We start from the raw sequence: 24,939 nt of genomic DNA, 5'->3' as shown, positions 1-24,939 counted from the left end.
AGAAGTGACATAATCACACCATGGGAGATGCTCTAGCATTCACCCAATACTCTGTAACTATAGAGTTTGGGCTAAGGTGACTGCCAGAGCATCATCCAGAGTGATGACATCACTTCCAGGTCATGTCAGAAGCAAAGTCATTGCACCAGAGATACCAATCACCCCTCCCCTTTCACGAGGCCTTTCCTCCTGCTGCCCTGCTGAGCAGCAGTGGGCAATGGGAGATTCCCCACCCTGAGCAGGAAGATGGTAAGCCTAGCACCACACTGGGGACACCTGCTTTAGTGGATCCAACCCAATAAGTTTAGGATACACTGCCATCTAGGAGGAGCAGCACACACACAAAAGATTTCTGAACATGTTTGAAGGGTTGCATAGCAACAGGAAGTATGAGGTCTGTCTGGTTTCCTCTGAGTGGCAGGGAATTGGAGAAGGAAAATGTGTGCAGGAGACACCAAAGGAGTAATGCCTTTAACTGGCACAGTAATATACCCACCTTGAGGACAGACTGGCCTGTATGTGTGTGAGAGAAGACATGACTCTTTTTGATGATAAGAGTATATAAAGAGAAATATTATATGAGAATAGTTAAAATCAGCCTGACTCCTGTGGTAGCTGCAGGAGTTACTTCACACAAAGCAGTTGCCGCACACAGCATTGACTATCAGGTTTGCATTTTTAGCAGCCACCACCCCTCCCCACCAGTGTAGCATCCAAAAAAAGTGAGCTGCATCCACACTGACAAAGGCACAAGGCATAGGTAGTTTTTTAGGACACATTCCATACCAAGTCCTATACCTACCGGTTCTTCATTCCACCCCTAGTTGTTAATTCTATACTCTCCCCATATGCAGAACCATGCTAGTTTGTTTCAAATATTTAGGTGAAAAGGAACCAAAGAGGTTTTCAATGACTTATATAGCACAATCAGTGGATAATGCAAAAAGGCCAGCAATAAAACAACTGGAAGCAGTGTGAAAATATTTTACAACCCCCTCCAAAGTAAGCAGGATTGAAATACTGCAAAACAACCAACAGCAACAAGAACCAGCAATATATATTTATTCACTTATTTAAATAGTGAGATCCTGCTCTCTTCTAAATACTTCAGCTGGCTTACACAACATTGATTTAAGAAACAATAATAATTAGGCTAAAATAAGAACCAGCAGCAATAAAACATCGATATGATCATTACTCAAAGTAGCAATGAAGAGAAAAATTAATGACAAATCAGTAAAAGCAACAGTAATTTAAAAACTGCAACACAAATAGTTGAAAAGAAAGCAAGGCTTTAGTATAAAACTACACTAAAAGTAATAAAGAATATATGGTTGATCTAACAATAGCAAGTGGGGGAGAGATACTTCCAGAATTCACAAGTGTGCCTGCACGCAAACTTTCTCCCACTCCGCAGGGTTACGATTTTTAGGGCTGAGGACACTCAAACACAATCACGCTGGCTGCCAGATGCCTGTCTCTGGAAGAAGAATTAATTGTGCTAGGGGAAGGGGAGGTAAGTAGAGCGAAGTTTTTAAAAGAACCTGTCCTGTAAGCACCAGCTGTGGCTTGTTGTAGTCAATAGAGTCTGGGAGGAAAAAAATGTTTTCCACTAAGGCAGCCACAAGTCTAACATTAGCTCACAGAGAACAATGTGGACAAGTTACTGGCCCAAGGACTGTATAGACAGCAGCACAGTACTCCAGTTTTTTACTCAGATGTTGTTGGCAGGAAACCACTAACAGAAGTCAACTGACAAAACCAAGATGTATTATTAGAGCATTTCTGTACATGAGTGAGTTTTGAGGATTAAAACTCACCAAGACAGACGTACAAACTTCATTGGGAAAACACTTATTCAAAAATTGTTCTTTTTTAAAAAAAAAAAAAGCTCTGGAGTTTCTGGAATTTAAGGAGATACGCTTTGAGCTGCTGTGGAGGATTACCAAGGTGAGCTATGAGCTTAGTTCAGTCATTACTGCTGTTTTTTTAAGAATGCCACATATATGCCACATTTCTTACGGCAGTGAGAATGAGACTCAGTGTACTGCGTAGACTCACTGCTCAGTCATTGACTCTTGGCCTCAGTTCCCTTCCGATAAAATAGGAATAACTGTAATAGCCAACATAGTCATAATACATAAAAAGAGCTTCTAAAAATGATCTATAGAAAACAGAATTCTCACTCATTTTCAATTCTTTTCTTCCAATTATGTAAAAGGTTGGATCCAACCAGTTTATGCACTGGTAGAAAATGGAGGAGGGCATCTCCTTTAATCATCAAAAGTTTTTGCTGGGGATCATGGGGTCTGCATGGAGAAAGGCCATGAGTGCAGGGGATTGTAATACAGAGGGGAACTGGGTAAAATTGAGTGGGAAAAGCTGACTGAATCCCGCTGAATGTATTTTGAGAGTGTTATTCTTTCTCTCTGTCTTCAGTTATTGCTTGTGATAAGTATTACTCCTGTTTTATATTAGGCTCTTGAGTATCTGTGAAAAAGGCAGTAGTAAATATACAACACTACACACTAGAATGTCTTCTTTATGGTAACTTATTTGTATTCTATTGTACTGTATTGTAAACGGCATTGTTTGTTGGAGGTCCTTGTTGTCTGATTGAATTTATTTTCAGATTTTGTAATCCCCCTTGAGTCTCAATGAAACAGGTGGGCCATTAATGATGATGGTGATGATGATGATCCAATAGGTTTGATCTATTTAATCATGATCATATTGGATAATCCTAGACAAATTGTGTACATCAAATAGTTTAAAAATATTTTCAGATATCCTTGAAATTAATCTGGGAACATTTTTGACATAGTTGTTAAAGTCTATATATAACACATTGGTGCAGTATTTGCAGCTAGTTCTTCCAGAGTCAGAGGTATCTTGTAAAAGAATGTGTGTACAAGAATGCTATGGAGAAATCAACTTGTGAAGCAGGGGTAGGAGAGATTGCTTTAGATATATTTGTAATAGTATACTGTTTATAGATTGTATAATTTTGTTGTGAAAGCCTATGGTTAAAATGTATAGAATTCAGATTCTGGTGTCCTTATGCAGACCTGTTTTTCATATTATGTTTTGTTCAATTGCAATGCAGCATTAAGAAAACAGAGAAAGAACAATTTTAGCTTTTTTTTGGATCTCCTAATTAATGATGTATTAATTTGCCTACCAAAAAAGTTCAGTTGCATCCACTGTGGTTTCATTATATATTTTCATTCCTCACAATTATATCCCATCTGACCTCCAAGAAGCTAACGGTAGCACACACAGATGGGATTCCTGCCCCCCCCCAACAAGATTTTAAGATGAGAGACAATGGCCATCCACATTTTCTCTAGTGAGATTTATGGCTCTAGTGGAGCATCAAATCTGGCTGAGTCCAGGATTTGAACACCACATTGACACACACACAGATAGCTCTTTTCTTCTATAATGAATTAATTAATTAAACCCCAACATTATGGCTGGGACACTATATAACCCAATAACAGTCCCCTACTATTGTGGGGGGGATTTAGTTCTGACGGTGAGTGCATCTGCTTAGGTATGCGCAGTAAGTTAACTAAACTGATTGAATGGCATGTCAAAAATAAAATGATTGCGCTGGAACAACAAATACCTGCATTTTCTGCAAGATGGGTGAAGACACCCGTCTTGTAGACCTGGAATCCACCAACCTACTGAACAACCTACCTGAGCTTACCTTTTCACCATGCACATGTAACCATCTTTCCCTAGGGTAATTAGATGCAAAAAAGGAAAAGGCTCCTATACCATTGTTAAATGAATGGAAGTGGGAGTTCCTTTTCTTGGTGTCATTCTTATGTGGCACAAGCTGCATTAGTTGAAATTGTCCCTTCTATTGAACAACTAAAGATAAAAGGAGAAGGCTCTCTCAAACCTATGATTACATGTTGCTGTGGGCAACAACAATAGGATAACAAAGAAAGCTGTTGCCTTCATGCCCTATTTGTGGACTTCCTAGAAGCATTTGGTTTCCCACTTGGGGAAGCGAGTTGTTGGATCAAATGAGCCTTTGGTCTAACCCAGAAAGACTCTTCATATGTTTTTATGGTTTATCAGTTCCTCTCAGCACTGTTTTATGCACAAGATAATGTAAAAGACTGGTGTTCCTTTAAATCAGGAGTGTCGAACTCATTTGTTATGGGGGCTGGATCTGACATAAATGAGACCTTGTTGGGCTGGGCCATGTGTGTCATAAAATGTAACGCCAGTTAGTGGAGATGTAAACTTTATAAAGGGCACAGACAAACACAAAGTTTAATTTAAAAAAAAAAATATTCAAAACATTAGCACTCTTGCAATATTTTGTTTAACAGTCTTATGATTACTGACACCACTTGCTCTAAATTATTACATCAAAATCTGGAGACAGTGTCTGTGCTGTAGCAATCCTTGAGTATGCTGTTCAGGTGTGTATCTGTAAGTTGCAAACCTGTTTCTGATTTTCTGCCACTAATTTCAGAAATCTCATGGTCAATGCTGTGTGCCCTAGGACACAGAGGAAAACATGAAATGGTTAGGCATTATGAGCTTTTGTGCCTAAGTTGTTCATGTGCTGGTCAAGAACATGTGGAAGCACCATGACACAGACTAAGGTCTATGTGCTTATCTACAAAGCTATAGTCTTCCCCAGAAAAATAACTGCAACTCCTACGAGGCAGAACAATAATAGAGAGACAATAATGTATAGTGGCCAGTATCAGCCTACTATCTGGGAAGCCTGATTTCCAAATCCTCAGTCTCTACCCACTGGGTTCTTGTTATTCCTCATCTAAACAGTTCACATTGTTTTCCTACTGAGAAAGACTGGATTATGAAGGCATGAATACAGTGAAAAGTAGGAGGAAACCCAGTTGCATCCAGGAAAGCCTTGGCAAAAACCAGCTTAACGAGAAAGGGGGGGGGAGCTCTCTCAATCACACAGCAGGGCTACAGAGCCAAGCTTCTCCATTGACTGAGACTCCTTCCCCTGCATTGGGGAAGAGGATGGGGAAGAGGGAAACAGCGAGGAGAGGTTGCTTTGCTTGGCTGCTTCAATCCCATGGAGAAAAACAAAAATGGCGAAGACAGAAGCAGGAGAGAGGGAAAAGGAAGCAGACCATGGAGGGCCACATAGAATCCCAGACATTTGACACTCCTGCTTTAAATCATTTTTGAGTCCATGGTTATTTACTTGTCACCACCCTAATCATACTGCATAAATTGATTTCAGGGAATTACTGGGTAACATGCAAAGATGTTTGCTTTCATTGTCTCATCTTGTTAATGAAAATCTTATCTAGAAATAACCAAACTAATGATTGCAGTGGTGCAGTTGGGTAATTTTGGACTTTGGACTCTATTTTTCCCCAAAAATATTTTTATTATTAATTATAAACATTAAGAAAAAAATGTTACTACAATACAATATTATTACCATTGCGAGTGCTTACAAGAATAAATTATATTAATTCTAGTACATATGTATTTTTAAAAAACAGGAAAAAGGGGGGAGAAATTTTATATTTAATAAAGATACCATCTGTCAATAAAGTCCGGAATTTCTTCTTGAGAGACGAGGTATTCCAATATCAGAAACCATATAGATTCAAAGTTTGTATTTTGTGATAAATTTAAAGATTGATTTAATCTTTCACTGATCTTAGCCATGATGTATAAATTTCAGAGTTTTTAATGCCAGATTTCTAAGGAGGGATGTTGTTCATTTTTCCATTTCAAAACAATTAGCAACATTGATATGGTTATTTTAAATTGTAGGTGACATAGACTCAGCATTTCTTAGACTTAATAATAAAGAATAAATTTCTATAGATAACCAGTTATGTCTGAAATACGTTGTGTAATTATTGTCCAAAAGGCATCAATGATTGGGCAGTATATTAAACAATGTGAGTAGGTGGACTTTGGAATCTTATTGGGGGCTGCCATGAGTTGATGCTAGTTCAAATCTCGTGACTCCTCTATGCAGCCTGTCAGGATGTAAAGAGTGGGAGCGGACACAAACATGTTGACCAGCCCCCAGTCTCCATGTGATTGCAAGTTTGTTAGTACTACAAATGTGTGGAGTAAGTACCTGTATGTATGTTCCCTCTCCATAAAAAGGAATGTTCAGAAAGCAGTCCCCCCACCCCAATATTTCCTCAGCATGTTTGCATTACATCAATGAGCCTGCAGTTGTAGGAGAGGCAAGGCGGGCGGGGGGGGGGGGGGGACAGTGCACTTGTGTTCGCGCTCCTTCTCTGTAGCATAGACTTGATTACAGATTCAGGTGGGGTAGCTGTTTTGATATGGTTCAAAGAATTTTTATTGTAAAAGTATATAGGGAGAGAGAGGGGGGAAGGAAGTGTGGAAGGAGAGATAAGAAACTGGTCTGAAATAGCAGAACAAAGTTTGAGTCCAGTGGCACCTTTAAGACCAACCAAGTTTTATTCACAGTAAAAGCTTTCATGTGCAAGCACACTTAGTCAGAATCTGATTTAGACATACTGTGAAAATTGCAAGGGCTAAAAATAGTTATCTGGTGTACCTATCAATGAAGCATCCCACAAAATGCACTCTGTGGCCCATCTTAAGCCACACACTAAATTCCCCTTTTACACACAGGAGCCGGAAGAGATATCAAGAGGAAAGTGGTTTGAGGGATGGATGGGAGGCCAGTTCTGAGAATTTTCTTCTTAAAACATTTAACACCTATGAGTGAAAAAGCAGATATTTCGGTGAAAGTTGAGAGGAGCTCAGCTGCCAGAACTAGAGTTGGAGTCAGCTCATTGTTGACACTCAGCAATCCAGTCATGATTTTTGACAGAATCTTAAATGATGAGGAAAAGATACTATTCCCAGCTTTAGATTTTCCTTGCAAGGCATATATAGGCTTGGAGAGAATTGCCTAAGTTAGGTGAGTTGGATGAGTTGGGATGCTCAGTTTTAATTCTGCCTGCTGATTCTACCATTTTGTCTTTTTTGGTGTTTCTGACTAGCTGGCAGCATGGCCGGATATGTGAAATTCCCTGTATATGTACAACAGTTCAAGGTATCTGTGTAAGGAAGGCACTTGCTTCTCACATTCTTTCTTTGTGCAAATGATGAGTGACCAGTTTTGTGAGGTCTACTTGATTCACTCAAGTCTCTCCCCCCCCCCCCACCAAGAATCTACCATATACATGCATGTGTGATTCTTGGGATGAGGATGTCTCAAAATTGCTGCATAGTACAAAGCTGGTATAGGTTGCCACAGGGTGGGCCACTGACAGTGCCATCCTATTCAGTTACTACAGGCTGTTGAAGTCAACAAGCTTCCACTGGAGTAATTCTGCATAGGGTTGTACTGTACAATGCATAAAATCTCCACTTTCCCATGTGCTTGTTTTCCTAAACCTGGTTCTCAATGAGATGATAAACTTGTGAGGTGATAAACTGGGTTGTTCTACTCCCAGGAGCTCACATTAGTGAATGCTGCTCCATAAAAAAAAAAAAAAAACGTTCCTCAGGACAACAATCTAGGATCCAAAAAGAAGCATTCTTTCATAGTTCTTTCCCTCATATACTTGGGTGACTTGATCTAGTCTCTCTCTCTCTCAGCCTCTACCTCACAGGATTATTGTGAGGGAAAAATGGAGAAAGGCAGAATGATTTAAGTTGGGTCCAACTTGATTGGTGAGGAAAGTGGGGTAGAAATATATAAATAATCTGCCTAAAAATACATGCCAGAAAAAGTTTACTGCCTCACTGAGAACTAGTCCTGATCCTCACATAAATAATCTCAGTAATCCTTAAAACCTAGTAAAACAGATCAGTATTAGCCTCATATTATTGCTGATAATAGCAGTTCTTCTAACTGACTTTCATAGCTGCGGTAAAATTTGAAACAGGAACTTTTAAACTGAAAACCATTTCTGAATTACATTATTTCACCATAGACTGATGACTTTCAAACTGATTCAAACCTATCTATGTTTGATTGGTTTTTTCAAAACTAGTTTCTCAGACAATTCTAGGAAGGTGTTGCTTGTACAAGAATTCGCGTAAAATACATTGCCAAAGTACACATAATGTCAGGAATTTATTATTAGATTGGCTAATATGAACTTTTAGCCTTATAGCTATTACAGGGGAAGGGGAGATACGGATCTGGGCTGGGGTAATGGGTAGGGAGGATTACCCTCTACTCCAATACTGTTTCCCAGATGAAATCTGCCCCCACAGGGCCATGGTACGGAAAACCTTCAGACATAATAGGGCCATATAGCAGTATCTTTCCCCGCCCTGGAGAAATAGTAACATGGATTCCAGTTCATATTGCCTCCCCATCCCCATATTTGTTTTTAGGTTAAATTACATGTTGGGGGATCAAGTTACAGATAACCTTTTATTTTATTTTATTAGATTTGTATCCTGCCCTCTCCACCAAAACAGACTTTTGATTCTGAGCTTCATCTTGCAAGAATTTTTTTTAAAATAAGTATTGGAATTTGAAATTTTGTAACTCTACAATTAACAAAGGGAAAAAATAAAATTGAAAATTTGCAAGTGAAAATCTAACAGTGCAGTCAAAATCAGACTCTGAAATCAAAAGTCCAGAGGAAAATAAGCAGAGAAGAGATAATTGCAAGAGACTGTTGTGTGACCTGTAAACTAATTTTTCTGTTAACAGAAGGAATGGGGTAATTTTAGGGCTGCCATCCTCTATGTTGGACCTGGGGATCCTGTGGAATTACAGCTTGTCTCTAGACTACAGAGATCAGTTTCCCTGGAGAAAATGAATGCTTTGGAGGGTGGACTCCATGGCCAGGGCTGGCCCTAGCCCTTCTGGCACCCTATACAGAGTAAACAATGGCAACACAGTGTGAACAGAAGTCTAAAAAACAACTGTGTCAGAAATAGATAACACTTATGACAAATTTACACAAGTCTATATTATATTGTGCAAAAGCATCCAAAATTCATTCCAAAGATATAAATCACATAGATAGCATAAAGTCCCAAACAAAAACACAGTTCCCAAGGATGACTCTGGAAAATTCCAAAAAGTCTATAAGGAGTACTACTGCTCAGAAGTAAATTCCAAACGGAGTCCTTCCACTGATGTCGGCTTCCGAAGGAGAAAGTCTTGCCTTCACGCAATCACCGGCTTAAATTGCGTTCCGCTGCATTTGCAGCTTCTTCACAAGCCAACTGACTAGGTCCTCAGACCGGCTTCTCTCAAAGGGCCATATTATATATTTCAATTGAGTAGGCAGCAGGCATGAAGATAAGTTGCTGGCCGCATCGAAGCTGATAGGGCTAAGCCTCGGGGATCGGGGGTGGGGGGGGCAGGCAGAAAGGGAGGGAAGGGAAGGAAATGTGCAACGGTGGCAATCGAGGTGCAGGCAGAAAGGGAGGGGAGGGAAGGCGCGGCAGCAGCGGCAGTGATTGTGGGGACGGGTAGAAAGGGAGGGAAGGGAAGGTGCCATGGTGGTGATCGGGGGGTGGGCAAAAAGAGAGGGAAGGGATGGAAAGGTGCAGCAGTGGCGGCGATTGGGGGGGTGGGCAGAAAGGGAGGGAAGGGAAGGTGCTGTGGCAGTAGAGGGGGGAGAGGCAGGCAGGCAAATTAGGTATTTGTCATGGGCGGGGGGGAGCCCAGTTCAGTGCTCCCTCCTGGCACTCTAGGCAAGTGCCTGGTTTGCCTAGTGGGAGAGCCGGCCCTGTCTATGGCATTGTACCCTTTTGAAGTTCCTGTCTTCCCAGGTTCTTTCTCCCTAGGAGTTTCCCAGCCTGGATCTGGCAACACTACCCCGCCGCCACCCCCATCGGTGGCCAGAGGGTACCTGGCAACCAGTGTTCCCTCTAAGCTGAGTTAGCATGAGCTAGCTCACAGATTTTTAGCCTCTGGTTCACACATTTTTGTCTTAGCTCAGGAAGGATGACCCCAGAGCACACTAATTTATGCAGTAGCTCACAACTTTAATGGCAGTAGTTCACAAAGTAGAATTTTTGCTCACAAGACTCTGCAGCTTAGAGGAAATATTGCTGGAAACCCTAGGTAATTTCCACCAACCCCACTTTCCCGCCTCAGGTTATAACTGGCAAGTGTCAGATGGGATCAACTCCTCTTCCTCTCTCCAGTTCATTGATTCTCCTTTCCTTTCCATCCATGCATTTGTGTTCCTCTGACAAAAACAGATTGGGAACACACAATTGCAAAGGTAAGCATGGTTCCACAAAGATTGTCAACTAGCCAGGGGATATCATCTGGCCTGCTCATTGTGTTAATATAGTAAAAAACAAATGGAGTGACGGTGTAAAACAATACAAATAATATAATAAACCAGACACTAGGCTTCTCAAGAATAATCACTTGCACGTGTAGCTTAGTTCTGCCCACTCAGTCCCTGACGGAGACCCTGGGTTCTTTATTACTACGTTTCACAATTTCTTCAGTGGTGTAAGCGTCAATCAAATAATATCTGGACGCGGTGTTGTATTATTGAATCAATATTTCAAGACACAAACTGATTGAAGGCTTGATTCCATGTAGAGAGTGAGGTTACAATAAATAGATTATACATGAAATAAAAGAAATTGAAACAGAAGGAAGAGATTGGAATATTGATTCAATAATACAACACCGCGTCCAGATATTATTTGATTGAAGCTTACACCACTGAAGAAATTGTGAAACGGAGTAATAAAGAACCCAGGGTCTCCATCTGGGACTGAGTGAGCAGAACTATACTACACATGCAATGCAAGTGATTATTCTTGAGAAGCCTAATGTCAGGTTTATTATATTAACTGCTCATTGTGTTAACAGCACAAATCAGTCTGTTGTGTTTTCCCTGTCATGGAGCTAAGCATAGCCAACTGCTAACTGGTGAAGAGCAAACTCTTATGAAAAGATAGTCATATTGGCTAAAGTTGTTTTAGCCATGGAGTTCACTGAGTGATCTTAGGCCCATGTTTGACTTGGATCCTGTGCTGCGTTTCCACCCATGGATGTGAATTTCTGGTCTCCACCCCCATTTTGTTTCTAGAGGTCCCCTCTCCTCCAAGTGGAAGGAGCAAGATTTCAGGGTGCATTTGAGGCTGTTGTGGGAGGTGGAAGCTGAGAAATCACATTCCACAGGTGAAAGTAGGATCACCAACCTCCAGGTGGTGCCTGTGGAGATCTCCCACTTTTACAACTGATCTCCAGCTGGCAGAGATCAGCTTCCCTGGAGAAAATGGCTGCTTTGAAGGGTGCACTCTATGGCAGTGCACCATGCTCAGGCCCCTGCCCTCCCCAAACCACACCCTCTCCACATCCATCCCCAAAGTCTCCAGGTATTTTCCAGCCCAGACCTGGCAACCCTACATGGATGGAAGTCCTTGCACCACTACACTGGATCTAACTCATTCTCTCTCAGACAAATCTAACTCACAGGATTGAGGACTGTGAGGACTGGATAGAAAGAATCCATGTGGCAGCCCCAGCTTCTCCTGCCAGTCGCTCCCTGGCCTTGCTCTCCCCTCCCTCGCCTACAATAATGAGCAGGGCTCCTGACATGTTGCTCAGCGAACTGAGGGCAGGCAGCAAACAAACTAGCCAGAGAAGGGAAAACTGACTCCCCCGTCTCTTGATGCACTGTGGAATTTCAAATGCCAAATCTCTGGGTTGCAAGCTGACAGCCCTATTCTGTAATAGGGCACAATCTTTTCAAAGGATGTTAGATTCCAGGTGGGGCTGGTGGGTGGTGCTAGCAAAGCCACACTAAGTCCATGATGGTTTTTATTGTGGTCTGCTGCAAAACCACCCATAGCCTTAGCAGGTGTCAGCAGATGCAAACTGGGATGCCAGAGAGAGGTTACATTAATTCTGCTCCTAAAGATAGTCACAATCAGAAGAACCCTGCAGCACTTATGGTAACTTAAACCACCTAGAGGGTCAATGCAGTTGAGTAGGAATTAGGGTTTGTTAGGAAGTATTGTACAGAGCAGTATTTGTAAAGAGCAGTCAGCCTCAGGCTGGATTTGTGCATGCCTGGCTGTAGCCCAGGTATGCCCAGCTTGTGACTTACCAAGCAGACAAGGGGTATTACTATTGTGGTATTGCAAATGATGGTGATGAGAGAAGGTGTACATAGTGGAAGTTTTATTTTCAGTGCAACTCTCCTAGGACAGGAATCTCACACTTTTAGCATTTGCATCCCACAGAGTGTTACCAACTTTTTAGAAGGTGTTTTGAGACAACCATATTAAGGTTTGTTCTTTTAAAGAGAAGTTTATTCCCCTCACAGAGAATATGCACTCTGCACATGCCTAGACACATTGCTTCCTTTGGTCTTTTGGAAGGCAGAATGGGTATTCCTTCCCAAGAGAAAAAGATTATCTGTACATTCCCACAAACACTGCTTCTAAATAATGAATGTACTGAAGAGGAAAATTGGAGTGCTTCTGATCTGGATAAAGTACTCCAAAATTATGTCTCACCTTTGGTGTAAAGAAATGTTTCTATACAATATAAATTTTCAATCATGTACCTTTAGAGGCAAGCAAAGAACCTTTCATTTGGATGGAGTGTTTGATTAGGAGAAGTCCTTCTAAGAACATAAGAGAAGCCGTGTTGAATCAGGCCCATCCAGTCCAACACTCTGCCACACAGTAGCCAAAAAATCAGGCATCATCAGGAGGTCCACCAGTGGGTCCAGAACACTAGAAGCCTTCCCACTGTTGCCCCCTTCACCCAAGCACCAAGAATACAGAGCATCACTGCCCCAGACAGAGAATTCCATCTATACTTTGTGGCTAATAGCCACTGATGGACCTCTGCTCCATATGTTTATCCAATCCCCTCTTGAAGCTGTCTATGCTTCACCTCCTGCTGCAATATTGTCAGATTTTATATCGTACGTTAGAACACATTTCTGTGCAAACTGTCACAGGTTTCAACAATGGGGAAAGAAATATTATTCTGTCTGTCTGTCAATCAAAATGTTGGCATATGCTCAGAACTCTGTCCAAAGTTTTTGTAATCAACATTCGGGAGTTCTAGCTGGAATCTTTATGTGATGCTATCCTTAAAAATGCATTGAAAAACTGGAAACCATGGTCTTACACCATCCTGATTCCAAAAAAACATTTAAGAGCAATTAGTGCATATGAAGTTATTTTGAATATTTATATTAACAATGCTATCTACATTCCTTCTTCTGAAGAAGTCAGCATGGAATAGCTTGTTCCCACTTTCACAACAGCCCTGTAAAGTGTTAAGCTCTCTCTCTCTCTCTCTCGGCTTGGCTTCGCGAACGAAGATTTAAGAAGGGTGCAATAGTCCACGTTTGCTGCAGGCTCGCTGTTAAGCTAAGAGAGAGCAATTGGCCCAAAGTCATCTAGTGATCTTCAAGGTGGATTTCATTTGGGTCATTCTTACATTTATTTCAGTCTATTTATTTAAAATGTTTCCGTCCTAGTCCTTCATAAAATTGTATCCAAGGCAGCTTACAACATAAATAATAACAATAGAACTATGAAATAAATAAAAATGTACAGTCAATCGAATACAGCAATAAATAACACATCAGATTAAAATAAAGTCATAAAGATACTTGGCTCTTAGCTCAAGGCAGAGCCAAAATCAGCACAAGAAGCATCTCTTGAAGTCAGCATAAAAGCAAGCTGCAAAGAATTTTTTTAAAGAATTAAAATAAATTGTGGATGCTCTTAAAGGTTTCAGAGAATAAAAGCATTCACATGGAACCTAACAAAATGCGAGTTTGGCACCAGTGCAGGGAAGAGTGTATGTGTGTCTTGGTCACACTTCAAAGGAAGTTTTTCACATAGAACAAAAGTCCACAATGGGTTTGCCCATCTCATAAATGTTGTAATTTCCAGCTATTGCCACATTGTATAGATTGCATTTGTATGTCTACATAAGAAATAAGATTAACCACTCTGTAGGTGTTTACAAGGACAAAAGTCATCAAAGTTCATTTCATGACATTATATGGTTGAAACATGATAGTTTGCATAGAAATGTGTTGATATATAGGATGCTATTTAGCACCTCTTCCCCTAATCAAGCATCCTTTTTACTTAAGAAGTCCTTTGGTCACCTCGAAAGGGACATGACTGAAACTTGGCTGATTTCATGCAGGAATATTTCTTGATACCAAAGGAGCCTATTTTAGGGGACCTTACATGGATCAGAAGCCCCCAGAATCTCCAGCAGTTTCCCAAGCCTGCAGTACAACCCCAGTAGAGATTTTAGTAAGGTTTTAATTATGGTGAAGGGACTGATGGGTTCCAGCAGTGATCCTTGTTATTTTTTTTTCATGTGAAATATTGCAAGGTATGCATCCAGTGAGGCATCCCCAAGTCATTTGATTTGTTGAAATGTGTCATCTCTGATTACCAAAATTCCAACCTGATTTGTGTTTCTTGCTGTATAGGATGGGATTATGCGGAAGCAAAAGGCAACCCGGGCTGCATGGAAAGCAAAATTCTATATACAGGCAAAAGCCTCAGACATTACCAAGAACGAAGCCTCCTCCACCTGCACCTCCAGTAAGTATTCACTTTCAGGGCTGAGGATATTGTAAACCAATCACAACTAGGGTTGCCAATTCTGTGTTGTGAAAATCATGGAGATTTGGAAGTGGAGTCTCAGAAGGATGGTGTATGGGGAGGGGAGGGGCCTCTATGGAGTACAATGCCACAGAGTCTACCCTCCAAAGCAGCCATTTTGCCCCCAGCAGAGCAGATTTCTATAATTTAAGGATCAGCTGTAATTCTGGGAGATCTCCAGGCCCCATCTGGAGGCTGGCAACTTTACAAGTCACTGTAAGAGCCAGCATGGTATAGTGGTCGAAGTGTCAGGCTAGGGTCTGGAAAACCATAGTTGATATCCCCATTCTGCTATGGAAGCCTGCTGAGTGACCTTGGGTCAATCATGTGTATCAGTCTAACCTATCTCAACTGTTGTTATGAGGAAAAGTTAAAGGAGAAGAGCTTCTTTGGGTCCCCACTGGGGAAAAAGGCGAGGTATAAATAAAGAAAATAAATAAGAGTAAGGGCTAAAATACAAATTATGGATTCTTTCTTCTGTGTTTACAAGTCCAGCGCAAGGGGTTCTGCCATTCCAATGCAGAACCCCAACGCGCACCCCCCCCAAGAAAAAGTTTTAGTGTACGCGCTTTGCATGATACGTACGGCATGATAATGTTACCCAGAGGTGACATCACCACGCTGGACACTTAGTGCTTTCCCTCCCCAGCACTCTTCAAGTTTGGAGGGCACCAAGGACAGGAAGTGCCAATCTTTCTGAGCAATGAGGGGACGGGGGAGTTCCTCTGACCCCTCAGCACCCAGAAAGGACATGCGTTGTTTTCCCTCTCCGGTGCTTTCCGAGTTTGGAGGGCACTGAGGACAGGAAGTTCTGTTCTTTCTAGGTGCTGAGGGGCCAGGGGAGTTCCGCCGGCCCCTCAGTGCCCAAAAAGAACATGCGTTGCTTTCCCTCCCTGGCACTCTCCAAGTTCGGAGGGTGCTGAGGATGGGACACGCTGTTCTTTCTGGGTGCTGAGGAGCCAGGGGAGCGCCTCTGACCCCTCAGAATCCAGAGAGGCTCAGGGATGGTGTGAGTAGGGAGGGAGTCCCCCCCTAGCCCCTGCTGGGAGCTGGCACCCTAGGCTATTGCCTAGGTCACCAACTCCCACATGCCGGCCCTGTGTGTTTATGTCATTTCCTGGAATGATTTCACAAGGAAGAGAATGTTGTGGGGACATAGAGAAACTTTCTCTCCTGCCATTGTCCTTCTGGAAAAAGACATCTTTGTGCTGTTTTACCTGACACCAGAGAAAAAATATTAGTACCTGTATATTTTTCCCAGCAGAAATAAAGGCAGCATGGGGAAAGCTTTACCCAGCAAAAAAAAAAGTCAAGAAGAAAGTTAAAGGTCCTTCCTCTCCACACTGTCTCTCCTTGTTCGTAAGGCAAACTTGGAGTCTACCTTTGCAAATGAAAGGGTGAGGAAAGGAAAGATCCCCTGTGCAAGCACCAGTTGTTTCCGACTGTGGGATGACGTTGCTTTCACAACTTTTTCACGGCAGACTTTTTACAGGGTGGTTTGCCGTTGCCTTCCCCAGTCTTTTACACTCCCCCCCCCCCCCCAGCAAGCTGGGTACTCATTTTACCAACCTCGGAAGGACGGAAGGCTGAGTCAACCTTGGGCCAGCTACCTGAATCCAGCTTCCACCGGAATCGAACTCAGGTCGTGAGCAGAGAGTTCAGACCACAGTACTGCTGCTTTACCACTCTGCGCCACAGGGCCGCTTGAAAGGGTGAGGGGAGGGAGTAATTTGAAATAAATCCAGAAGAAATCATAATGTGAGTTGAGCTGGAACTGAAATTCTGCATGCAGAGAAACTTATTTTAAAAACTTGTACATACATTTTAGGGACAAGCAGCTGGGAGTCTGGAAGTTTTATCCAGCTCTCATAGGTTTGCTATCTGTCTGGGGTGTCAAACTCATTTGTTATTAGGGCTGAATCTGACATAAATGAGACCTTGTTGGACCGAGCCATGTCGGGTTGGGCCAGGCTATGTGTGTACCTATTTATGATTAGGTAGCAGAAATATAAACTTTATAAAAAACACAGACAAACACAAAAGTTTTTTAAAAACCTTAAAACATCCGTAAAATATTAGCACTCAGTTTTAAAGGTGCTTTCTTTGTTTTTCTCCCATGGGGCCCAGGGAACAGGGCAAAGGAAGCTCTGGCTCTTTCCTTCCTTCCCCAGGGGGCCAGGAAGGGGAGACGCCTCAGCCAATAGAAGGAAGAGAGACTTGGCTCAGTAGCTCTGCTATGCAATTGAGAGAGCCTGGAGAGCAAGCTCTGCCTCCCCGTCCTTCCTCCCCAAAGGAGAAGCCTCAGCCAATGGAGAAAATAGAGGCTTTGCTCTGTAGTTCCTGTGCTATTGAGCAAGCCTGGCAAAGCAAGCTGTGATGCAGAAGGAAGCAAGAGAGAGGGAGAAAGAAGCAGATGACAGCCAGTTGCTCGGGGGCCTGATTCAGAAGAAGAAGAAGAAGAAGATATTGGATTTATATCCCGCCCTCCACTCCGAAGAGTCTCAGAGCGGCTTACAATCTCCTTTACCTTCCTCCCCCACAACAGACACCCTGTGAGGTAGGTGGGGCTGGAGAGGGCTCTCACAGCAGCTGCCCTTTCAAGGACAACCTCTGCCAGGGCTATGGCTGACCCAAGGCCATTTCAGCAGGTGCAAGTGGAGGAGTGGGGAATCAAACCCGGTTCTCCCAGATAAGAGTCCGCTCACTTAACCACTACACCAAACTGGCTCTCCAGTTCAGAGAGAACTGGAGAACTGGAGAGAAATTCAGCCCCCGGACTGCATGTTTGACACCCCTACTCTAGAGAATTATGCACTGAGGTCCCCTCCATCCAGTTCCCATATGTAAGCCATTCCAGGCAAATAAGAGTGAACAGCCAAAATGAATAAGGAAAGATCTTGGACAAGGTCTCTGTTTATACTGGAACCCAAGGGGTTAAAGAGTCCTTTGTCAGTGTCCCTTCTCATGGAGGGTTGGTGGTGGAGTTGGTTAGTTGGTGGAGTTCATGTTGATGGCCAGTCCTTCCTCAATTCCAACTGTGGCTCTGTGGGAAAAGAGCTGCTGACCATTGATGCATAATGTAATGGCTTCTGCAAATCATGGGGACTAATTAAATAATTAATTTTCAAGATACAGTATTAGGCTCCCAGGGGGCAAACTCTGGCACGTGAATGATATGCAAATAAATCCAGCTTCTGTAGTGTGATGAAGTAATGTTTGGCTTCTTGTTTTTAATTTATTCCTTCCAAAGGTCAAGCCTTGTTCTACAACCAAATCTTCTGGAAACGGTAAGAAGAACCTTTTGGTTTTTGGAAAGAGTTTTCATGCCTGACCTTTACTTTTTGTTTGATTCTTTTGAGGCCCTTGGAAATCTAAGAACCACTCCTAAGAAGCATCTGAAATGCAGTGTTACAACCCCAGTCTTTAAAAACTCTTAAACTTGTAATTTGATCGTAAGATTTTTTTCCCAGAGATGGATGCTTATCAGCTCTTGATAAAATCTGGTCTGTATTCATCTACTTACAAACAAGTTTGTATATGACTTTTCAATGAAAATGTTCACAAATATAAAGAAAAGTAGCAGTTAAAAAAAACACTAATTCCCAGGTGCTTGCTGAAATAAAAGTATCATTAAATGCGTCTGAAATGTGACCAGAGAATGTTTGCCTTGTTGGAGGAAAAATCAGATACCTGTATCAGTACCTGTCTTATTTCCATTACAGGATAAACAGTACCTTTCTGGGGCCATTTCAGTTTAGAAAAACCTTGGGAATAGGGGAGGCCTTAACCTATTTGCCCCATTAGATAAACATTCATATATCCCATCAGTATATGTGCAGCTACCAAAGATGCAAATATTGGCTTGTACACTGTAGTCCTAAACTGAATTGGGCCCCACACACAACACACCTGGGAACTAGGTCTGCCAATCCCCAGTTGGGGGCAGCGGATCCCCCAGTTTGGAGGCCCTCCTCCCCACTTCAGGGTCATCAGAAAGTGTGGGGGGGGAGGAAAATGGCTGCTGGGCACTCCATTATACTCTATGGAAACCAGTTCCCTTAAAACATAAGAGAAACCATGTTGGATCAGGCCAATGGCCCATCCAGTCCAACACCCTGTGTCACACAGTGGCCAAAAAACCCTCAAGTGCCATCAGGAGGTTCACAAGTGGGGCTAGAAGCCCTTCCACTTTGCCATCCCCCAAGCACCAAGAATACAGAGCATCACTGCCCCAGAAAGTTCCAATAATATGCTGTGGCTAATAGCCACTGATGGACCTCTGCTCCATATTTTTATCCAAACCCCTCTTGAAGCTGGCTATGCTTGTAGCCGCCGCCACCTCCTGTGGCAGTGAATTCCACATGTTAATCACCCTTTGGGTGAAGAAGTACTTCCTTTTATCCATTCTAACCTGACTGCTCAGCAATTTCATAGAATGCCCATGAGTTCTTGTATTGTGAGAAAGGAGAAAAGTACTTCTTTCTCTTCTTTCTCCATCCCATGCATAATCTTGTAAACCTCTATCATGTAACCCTGCAGTCGATGTTTCTCCAAGCTAAAGAGCCCCAAGCGTTTTAACCTTTCTTCATAGGGAAAGTGTTCCGACCCTTTAATCATTCTAGTTGCCCTTTTCTGGACTTTTTCCAATGCTATAATATCCTTCTTGAGGTGTGGTGACAAGAATTGTAAACAGTATTACAAATGGGACCACACCATCAATTTATACAGGGGTATTATGATACTTACAGGCTGGCAAAGGCAAACCGTGCATTTGGCCGACTGCACAAAAGAGTGTGGAGCAACAAGCATCTGAAAAAAGGCACAAAGATCAATGTTTACAAAGCGGTTGTGATGACAACCCACATCTACGGCTCCGAATCGTGGGTTTTATACCGTCATCACCTGCGACTCCTTGAGCGCTTTCATCAGCGCTGCCTTTGCACCATCCTCAACATCCACTGGAGTGACTTTGTGACCAACACTGAAGTCCTCAAGCGGGCGGAGGTTACCAGCATTGAGGCACTGCTGTTGAAGACGCAGCTGCGCTGGGCAGGGCATATTTCTAGGATGGAAAACCACCGCCTTCCCAAGATTGCCCTGTATGGCGAACTCTCCACCGGTCATCGAAATAGAGGGGCACCGAAGAAGAGGTACAAGGACTCCTTGAAGAAATCCCTTAGCACCTGTCACATCAACCATCACCAGTGGTCTGACCTAGCCTCAGATCGCAAAGCATGGAGGCACACCATCCACCAGGCTGTCTCTTCCTTTGAGAACTCACGCATAGCTGGTCTTGAGGACAAAAGGAGATTGAGGAAGAATCGCACTGCTACAGGACCAACCCTAAATCAGACTTTTCCCTGCAGCCGCTGTGGCCGGACCTGCCTGTCCCACATTGGTCTTGTCAGCCACCAGCGAGCCTGCAGCAAACGTGGACTATTGCACCCTTCTTAAATCTTCGTTCGTTCGCGAAGCCAAGCCGAGAGAGAGAGAGAGAGAGATTTGTTTTCAATAATCTATGGGTATCTGGGGCTCTGGCAGGTGTTTTTTGAGATAGAGGCACCAAATTCAGCATAGCATATGGTGCCTTTCTCAAAACACTCCCCAAGTTTCAAAAAGATTGGACCAGGGGTCCAGTCCTATGAAAGGTGCCCCTCACTTATTATTTCCAATAAATGGAAGGCATTTAAAAGGTGCACTGTCCCTTTAAATGTGATGGCCAGAATGCCCTTTGGAGTTCAGTTGTGCTTGTCACAACCTTGCTCTTGGCACCACCCCCAAATTCTCCTGGCCCCACCCCAAAGTCCCCAGATATTTCCTGAGTTGAACCTGGCAACCCTAACAAATTTGGACTGATTCCTCACTAGCAGCTGCTCTCCCTGCCCCCCTCCCTCTTTCTCCGGTTCAAGCACAGCAGCTGGTGGAGAACTGATGACTTGGGCCAGAGAAAGCAGAAGCCCGGGGGCAGAGCAACTGCTAGTGAGAAATCAATCTTGTAGTCTCTTCTAAAAACTGGTAGGGTAGGTGATCTCCTGACATCCTCTGGGAGACGGATCCACACTGATGTGACCGTTCAGGAGAATGGGCTAATAGCACTCGAATTGCCTTGAATGGTGAGACAAGTATCAGGTGGCAACAGTGGCAACCTTGGCAGCATCATGTAGGTATGTGGCTGTTGAATGGCTAGCAATGTCTGGCACAGAGGCAAGCATCACTGCGTTATCCCAGGCATTGCTAACTGTTCATCAGCCAAGTATCTGCATGGGACAGCCCCTTTACCCATCAGCAACACTTTATGAGCTACCTGTGATTGGTGGAATCACTGCTGGAGCAGCAGTGACTAATGATCAAATAGAACATTAATCATGGTTACACTAACAGATTTTATGAATGGTGCTTTCTCAGTTTGGGATATCATTCGTTTGGAAGTAATGCATACACCTGCTGCATACTCATAAAATACAATGGTGCCTGTTTCTAAACTAAGCTTTGGAAGACTGTCATGATAAACCCTGGTTTATATTAAACCTTCTCTTTCTGAATTAGGAATACTCAAAACTGCGCCCCATTTGAACCTGCTGAAACTCTACGCCAAGTTCCTCATAGATAAAAGCAGCTTTGAGTTCTTGACTTGCTAAATTAGCTCCTTCTCTTTTCTGGTTTCTCCAGTAAATCTGAAAGGAAAACTAGCCAGAGCCTGTTCTCACAAAACTTTGTATTGTTCCTAAGCCATGTGACTTTGCACTGAAAAGGAGGAAGCCTCTTAACAGTTTTGTTTGAAAAGGTCAGATCAAGTGAGATTTAAAACTATCTGTCTCCTGGGCATCTATATATAGAAGGTGTCTCACTTGACATGCATTAATTAACACACAAATATCCACACCATAAAAGATCTTCTTCCATTCCCGGTGGGGAGGGGAGGGCTTTGCTGTTGCCATATCCAATAGGATCAGGTTTGCAATTGACCATGAATGCCCTGGGGACAGAGGAGGAGCACCTGTTGTGATGGCAACCTCAGCTGTGCAGGGAAAAGCATCACAAATCAGAGAGGATGACTCAAACTGGGGCAGGTTTTATCTTGCTTTTCAATCAAAACCTAATTTCCAGTGCAATTTCCAGGCATCAAAGACAATACAAATTACAGTAGGAAAGAGCAAGAGTCCAGTAACACCTTAAAGACTAACAAAATTTGTGGCAGGGTATGATCTTTTGTGAATCACTGCTCACTTCCTCAGATACAACTAGAATGTGAATGACAATTGCAGGTGTGATTGGATTAGGTGTGATTTGCAAAGGGGGAGTAGGCATGGAGAAATCAGCATTGGTCTCTCTCTCGGCTTGGCTTTGCGAAAGAAGATTTAAGAAGGGTGCAATAGTCCACGTCTGCTGCAGGTTCGCTGGTGGCTGACAAGACCAATGCGGGACAGGCAGGTCCGGCCACAGTGGCTGCAGGGAAAAGTCTGATTTAGGATTGGTGCTGTAGCAGTGCGATTCTTCCTCAATCTCCTTTTGTCCTCAAGACCAGCTATGCGTGCGTTCTCAAAGGAAGAGACAGCCTGGTGGATGGTGTGTCTCCATGCTTTGCGACTGAGGCTAGGTCAGACCACTGGTGATGGTTGATGCGACAGGTGCCAAGGGATTTCTTCAAGGAGTCCTTGTACCTCTTCTTTGGTGCCCCTCTATTTCGATGGCCAGTGGAGAGTTCGCCATACAGGGCAATCTTGGGAAGGCGGTGGTTTTCCATCCTAGAAATATGCCCTGCCCAGCGCAGCTGCGTCTTCAACAGCAGTGCCTCGATGCTGGTAACCTCCGCCCGCTTGAGGACTTCAGTGTTGGTCACAAAGTCACTCCAGTGAATGTTGAGGATGGTGCGAAGGCAGCGCTGATGAAAGCGCTCGAGGAGTCGCAGGTGATGACGGTATAAAACCCACGATTCGGAGCCGTAGATGAGGGTTGTCATCACAACCGCTTTGTAAACATTGATCTTTGTGCCTTTTTTCAGATGCTTGTTGTTCCACACTCTTTTGTGCAGTCGGCCAAATGCACGGTTTGCCTTTGCCAGCCTGTTGTCAATCTCCTTATCGATCTTGGCATCTGAGGAGATGATGCACCCCAGGTAGCTGAACTGCTGGACTGTTTTCAGAACTGATTCACCCACAGTGATGCAGGGAGGGTGATAATCTTCCTGGGGTGCAGGCTGGTGGAGAACTTCTGTCTTCTTCAGACTAACTTCTAGGCCGAATAGCTTGGCAGCCTCTGCAAAGCAGGACGTCATATGCTGCAGAGCTGATACCGAGTGGGAGACGAGTGCAGCATCATCAGCAAACAGTAGGTCTCGGATGAGTTTTTCCATCGTCTTGGAGTGGGCCTTTAGTCGCCTCAGGTTGAACAGGCTGCCATTGGTGCGATAGTGGATGTAGACACCATCGTCATCATCTAGATCTACTGCGGCTCTTTGAAGCATCATGCTAAAGAAGATCGTAAAGAGAGTTGGAGCGAGAACGCAGCCTTGCTTTACACCTGTGCCTATTGGGAAGGGCTCCGAGAGGTCGTTGCAATGTCTGACATGGCCTCGCTGGTCTTCGCGTAGCTGGATGATCATGCTGAGGAACCTTGGGGGACATCCTAAACGTTCCAAGATTTGCCACAGGCCTTTCCTGCTAACGGTATCGAAGGCTTTGGTAAGGTCGACAAAAGTCACATACAGAGCCTTGTTCTGTTCCCTGCATTTCTCTTGGAGCTGCCTGAGAACAAATACCATGTCGGTGGTGCTCCTGTTAGCTCTGAAGCCGCACTGGCTCTCTGGGAGGAGTTCTTCTGCAATGGTGGGCACCAGTCTGTTCAGGAGTATTCTGGCAAGGATTTTGCCTGCGATGGAGAGCAGGGTTATCCCCCGGTAGTTGGAGCAGTCTGACTTTTCCCCTTTGTTCTTGTATAGGGTGATGATGATTGCATTGCGAAAGTCCTGTGGTAATTTGCCTTGTTCCCAGCAGGTGACAAGTACTTTGTGAAGTGAGCTATGTAGTACTGTGCCCCCATGCTTCCAGATCTCTGGTGGAATTCCATCAACTCCTGCTGCCTTGCCACTTTTCAGCTGCTTGATGGCTTTAACAGTCTCTTCTAGGGTGGGGATCTCATCCAACTCTGTTTTCACTGGTTGAAGTGGGGTGAGGTGAATTGCTGAATCTTGAACTACGCGGTTGGCACTGAAGAGAACCTGAAAATACTCTGACCACCGGTTCAGTATGGATGCCTTGTCTGTGAGGAGAACTTGGCCGTCTGTACTATGCAAGGGACTCTGAGCCTGATATGATGGACCATATACTGCCTTCAGGGCTTCGTAGAACCCTCTTAAATCACCAGTGTCTGCACACAGCTGGGTTCTCTCTGCAAGCTTGGTCCACCACTCGTTCTGAATGTCTCGAAGCTTGCGCTGGAGGTTGCTACATGCAGCGCGAAAGGTTGCTTTTTTCCCAGGACAGGAGGGCTGAGCAAGATGTGCTTGGTAGGCAGATCTCTTTTTCGCCAGTAAATCTTGGATCTCTTGATTGTTCTCATCAAACCAGTCCTTGTTCTTCCTTGTGGGGAACCTGAGGACTTCTTCAGAGATCTGCAGGACGGTAGTTTTTAGGTGTTCCCAGAGTGCTTCTGGAGAAGGGTCTGTGGGGCAACTGGGGTCCTCAATTCTTGACTGGAGTTTTGCCTGGAAGGCAGCTTTAACTTCGGCTGACTGGAGACTGCCAACTTGAAACTTCCTCCGAGGGATACCTCCTCTCCTGGGTGTGGGTTTAAAGTGAAGACGGAGATTGCAGCGTACAAGACGATGATCCGTATGACATTCTGCACTGGGCATTACTCGAGTGTGTAAGACATCTCGAAGGTCTCTCTGGCGCACCAGAATGTAGTCGATAAGGTGCCAGTGCATGGTAATAAGCATTGGTAATAAGACAGAAAACCTAAGTCTCAATTAAGTCCTGGTAGAGTAGTCTCTTTCTAAATTCCTTTGTAAGAAAACTGCAACTCTTAGGTAGGGTTCCCAGCCTCCTGCTGGGAGCAGGGGTTCCCCTGGTTTTGGGGACCCCAACCCACTGGTACAGAGCTGGTTAGTGGGGAATCCTCACCCCAAAGAGCTTTGCCAGTGCCCAATGTGCCCAGCACGATGACATCACCTGGAAGTGACATTATTGCACAGGGCATATTGCACAGCTGATGCTCTAGCATTTGGGTAAAAACAAGAGTTCTAAAAGAGCTTGCAGATGCAATTTCTGAGCCTCTGGCTATTATTTTTGAGAATTCTTGGAGAACAGAAGAGGTGCCGGAAGACTG

At 43.7% G+C, this 24,939-nt stretch overlaps 1 protein-coding gene across 1 annotated transcript in view; it reads left to right on the top strand.

Moving 5' to 3' along the window:
* Nucleotides 1-1,841: 1,841 nt before the first annotated feature.
* The window catches only part of BLK (BLK proto-oncogene, Src family tyrosine kinase), a 51,115-nt gene continuing 28,017 nt past the window's right edge, over nucleotides 1,842-24,939 (top strand). Inside the window, exons 1-3 of the mRNA XM_060259871.1 lie at nucleotides 1,842-1,950; nucleotides 14,439-14,553; nucleotides 17,864-17,900. Of these exons, the coding sequence (XP_060115854.1) occupies nucleotides 14,440-14,553; nucleotides 17,864-17,900 (151 nt within the window). The 5' untranslated portion in view covers nucleotides 1,842-1,950; nucleotide 14,439. The remainder of the gene's footprint in view (nucleotides 1,951-14,438; nucleotides 14,554-17,863; nucleotides 17,901-24,939) is intronic.

Source organism: Heteronotia binoei, chromosome 1 (assembly GCF_032191835.1).
Source record: "Heteronotia binoei isolate CCM8104 ecotype False Entrance Well chromosome 1, APGP_CSIRO_Hbin_v1, whole genome shotgun sequence".
Taxonomy (NCBI): domain Eukaryota; kingdom Metazoa; phylum Chordata; class Lepidosauria; order Squamata; family Gekkonidae; genus Heteronotia; species Heteronotia binoei.
The sequence above is the reverse complement of the archived record's forward strand: the minus strand, read 5'-3'. Positions and strand labels throughout refer to the sequence as shown.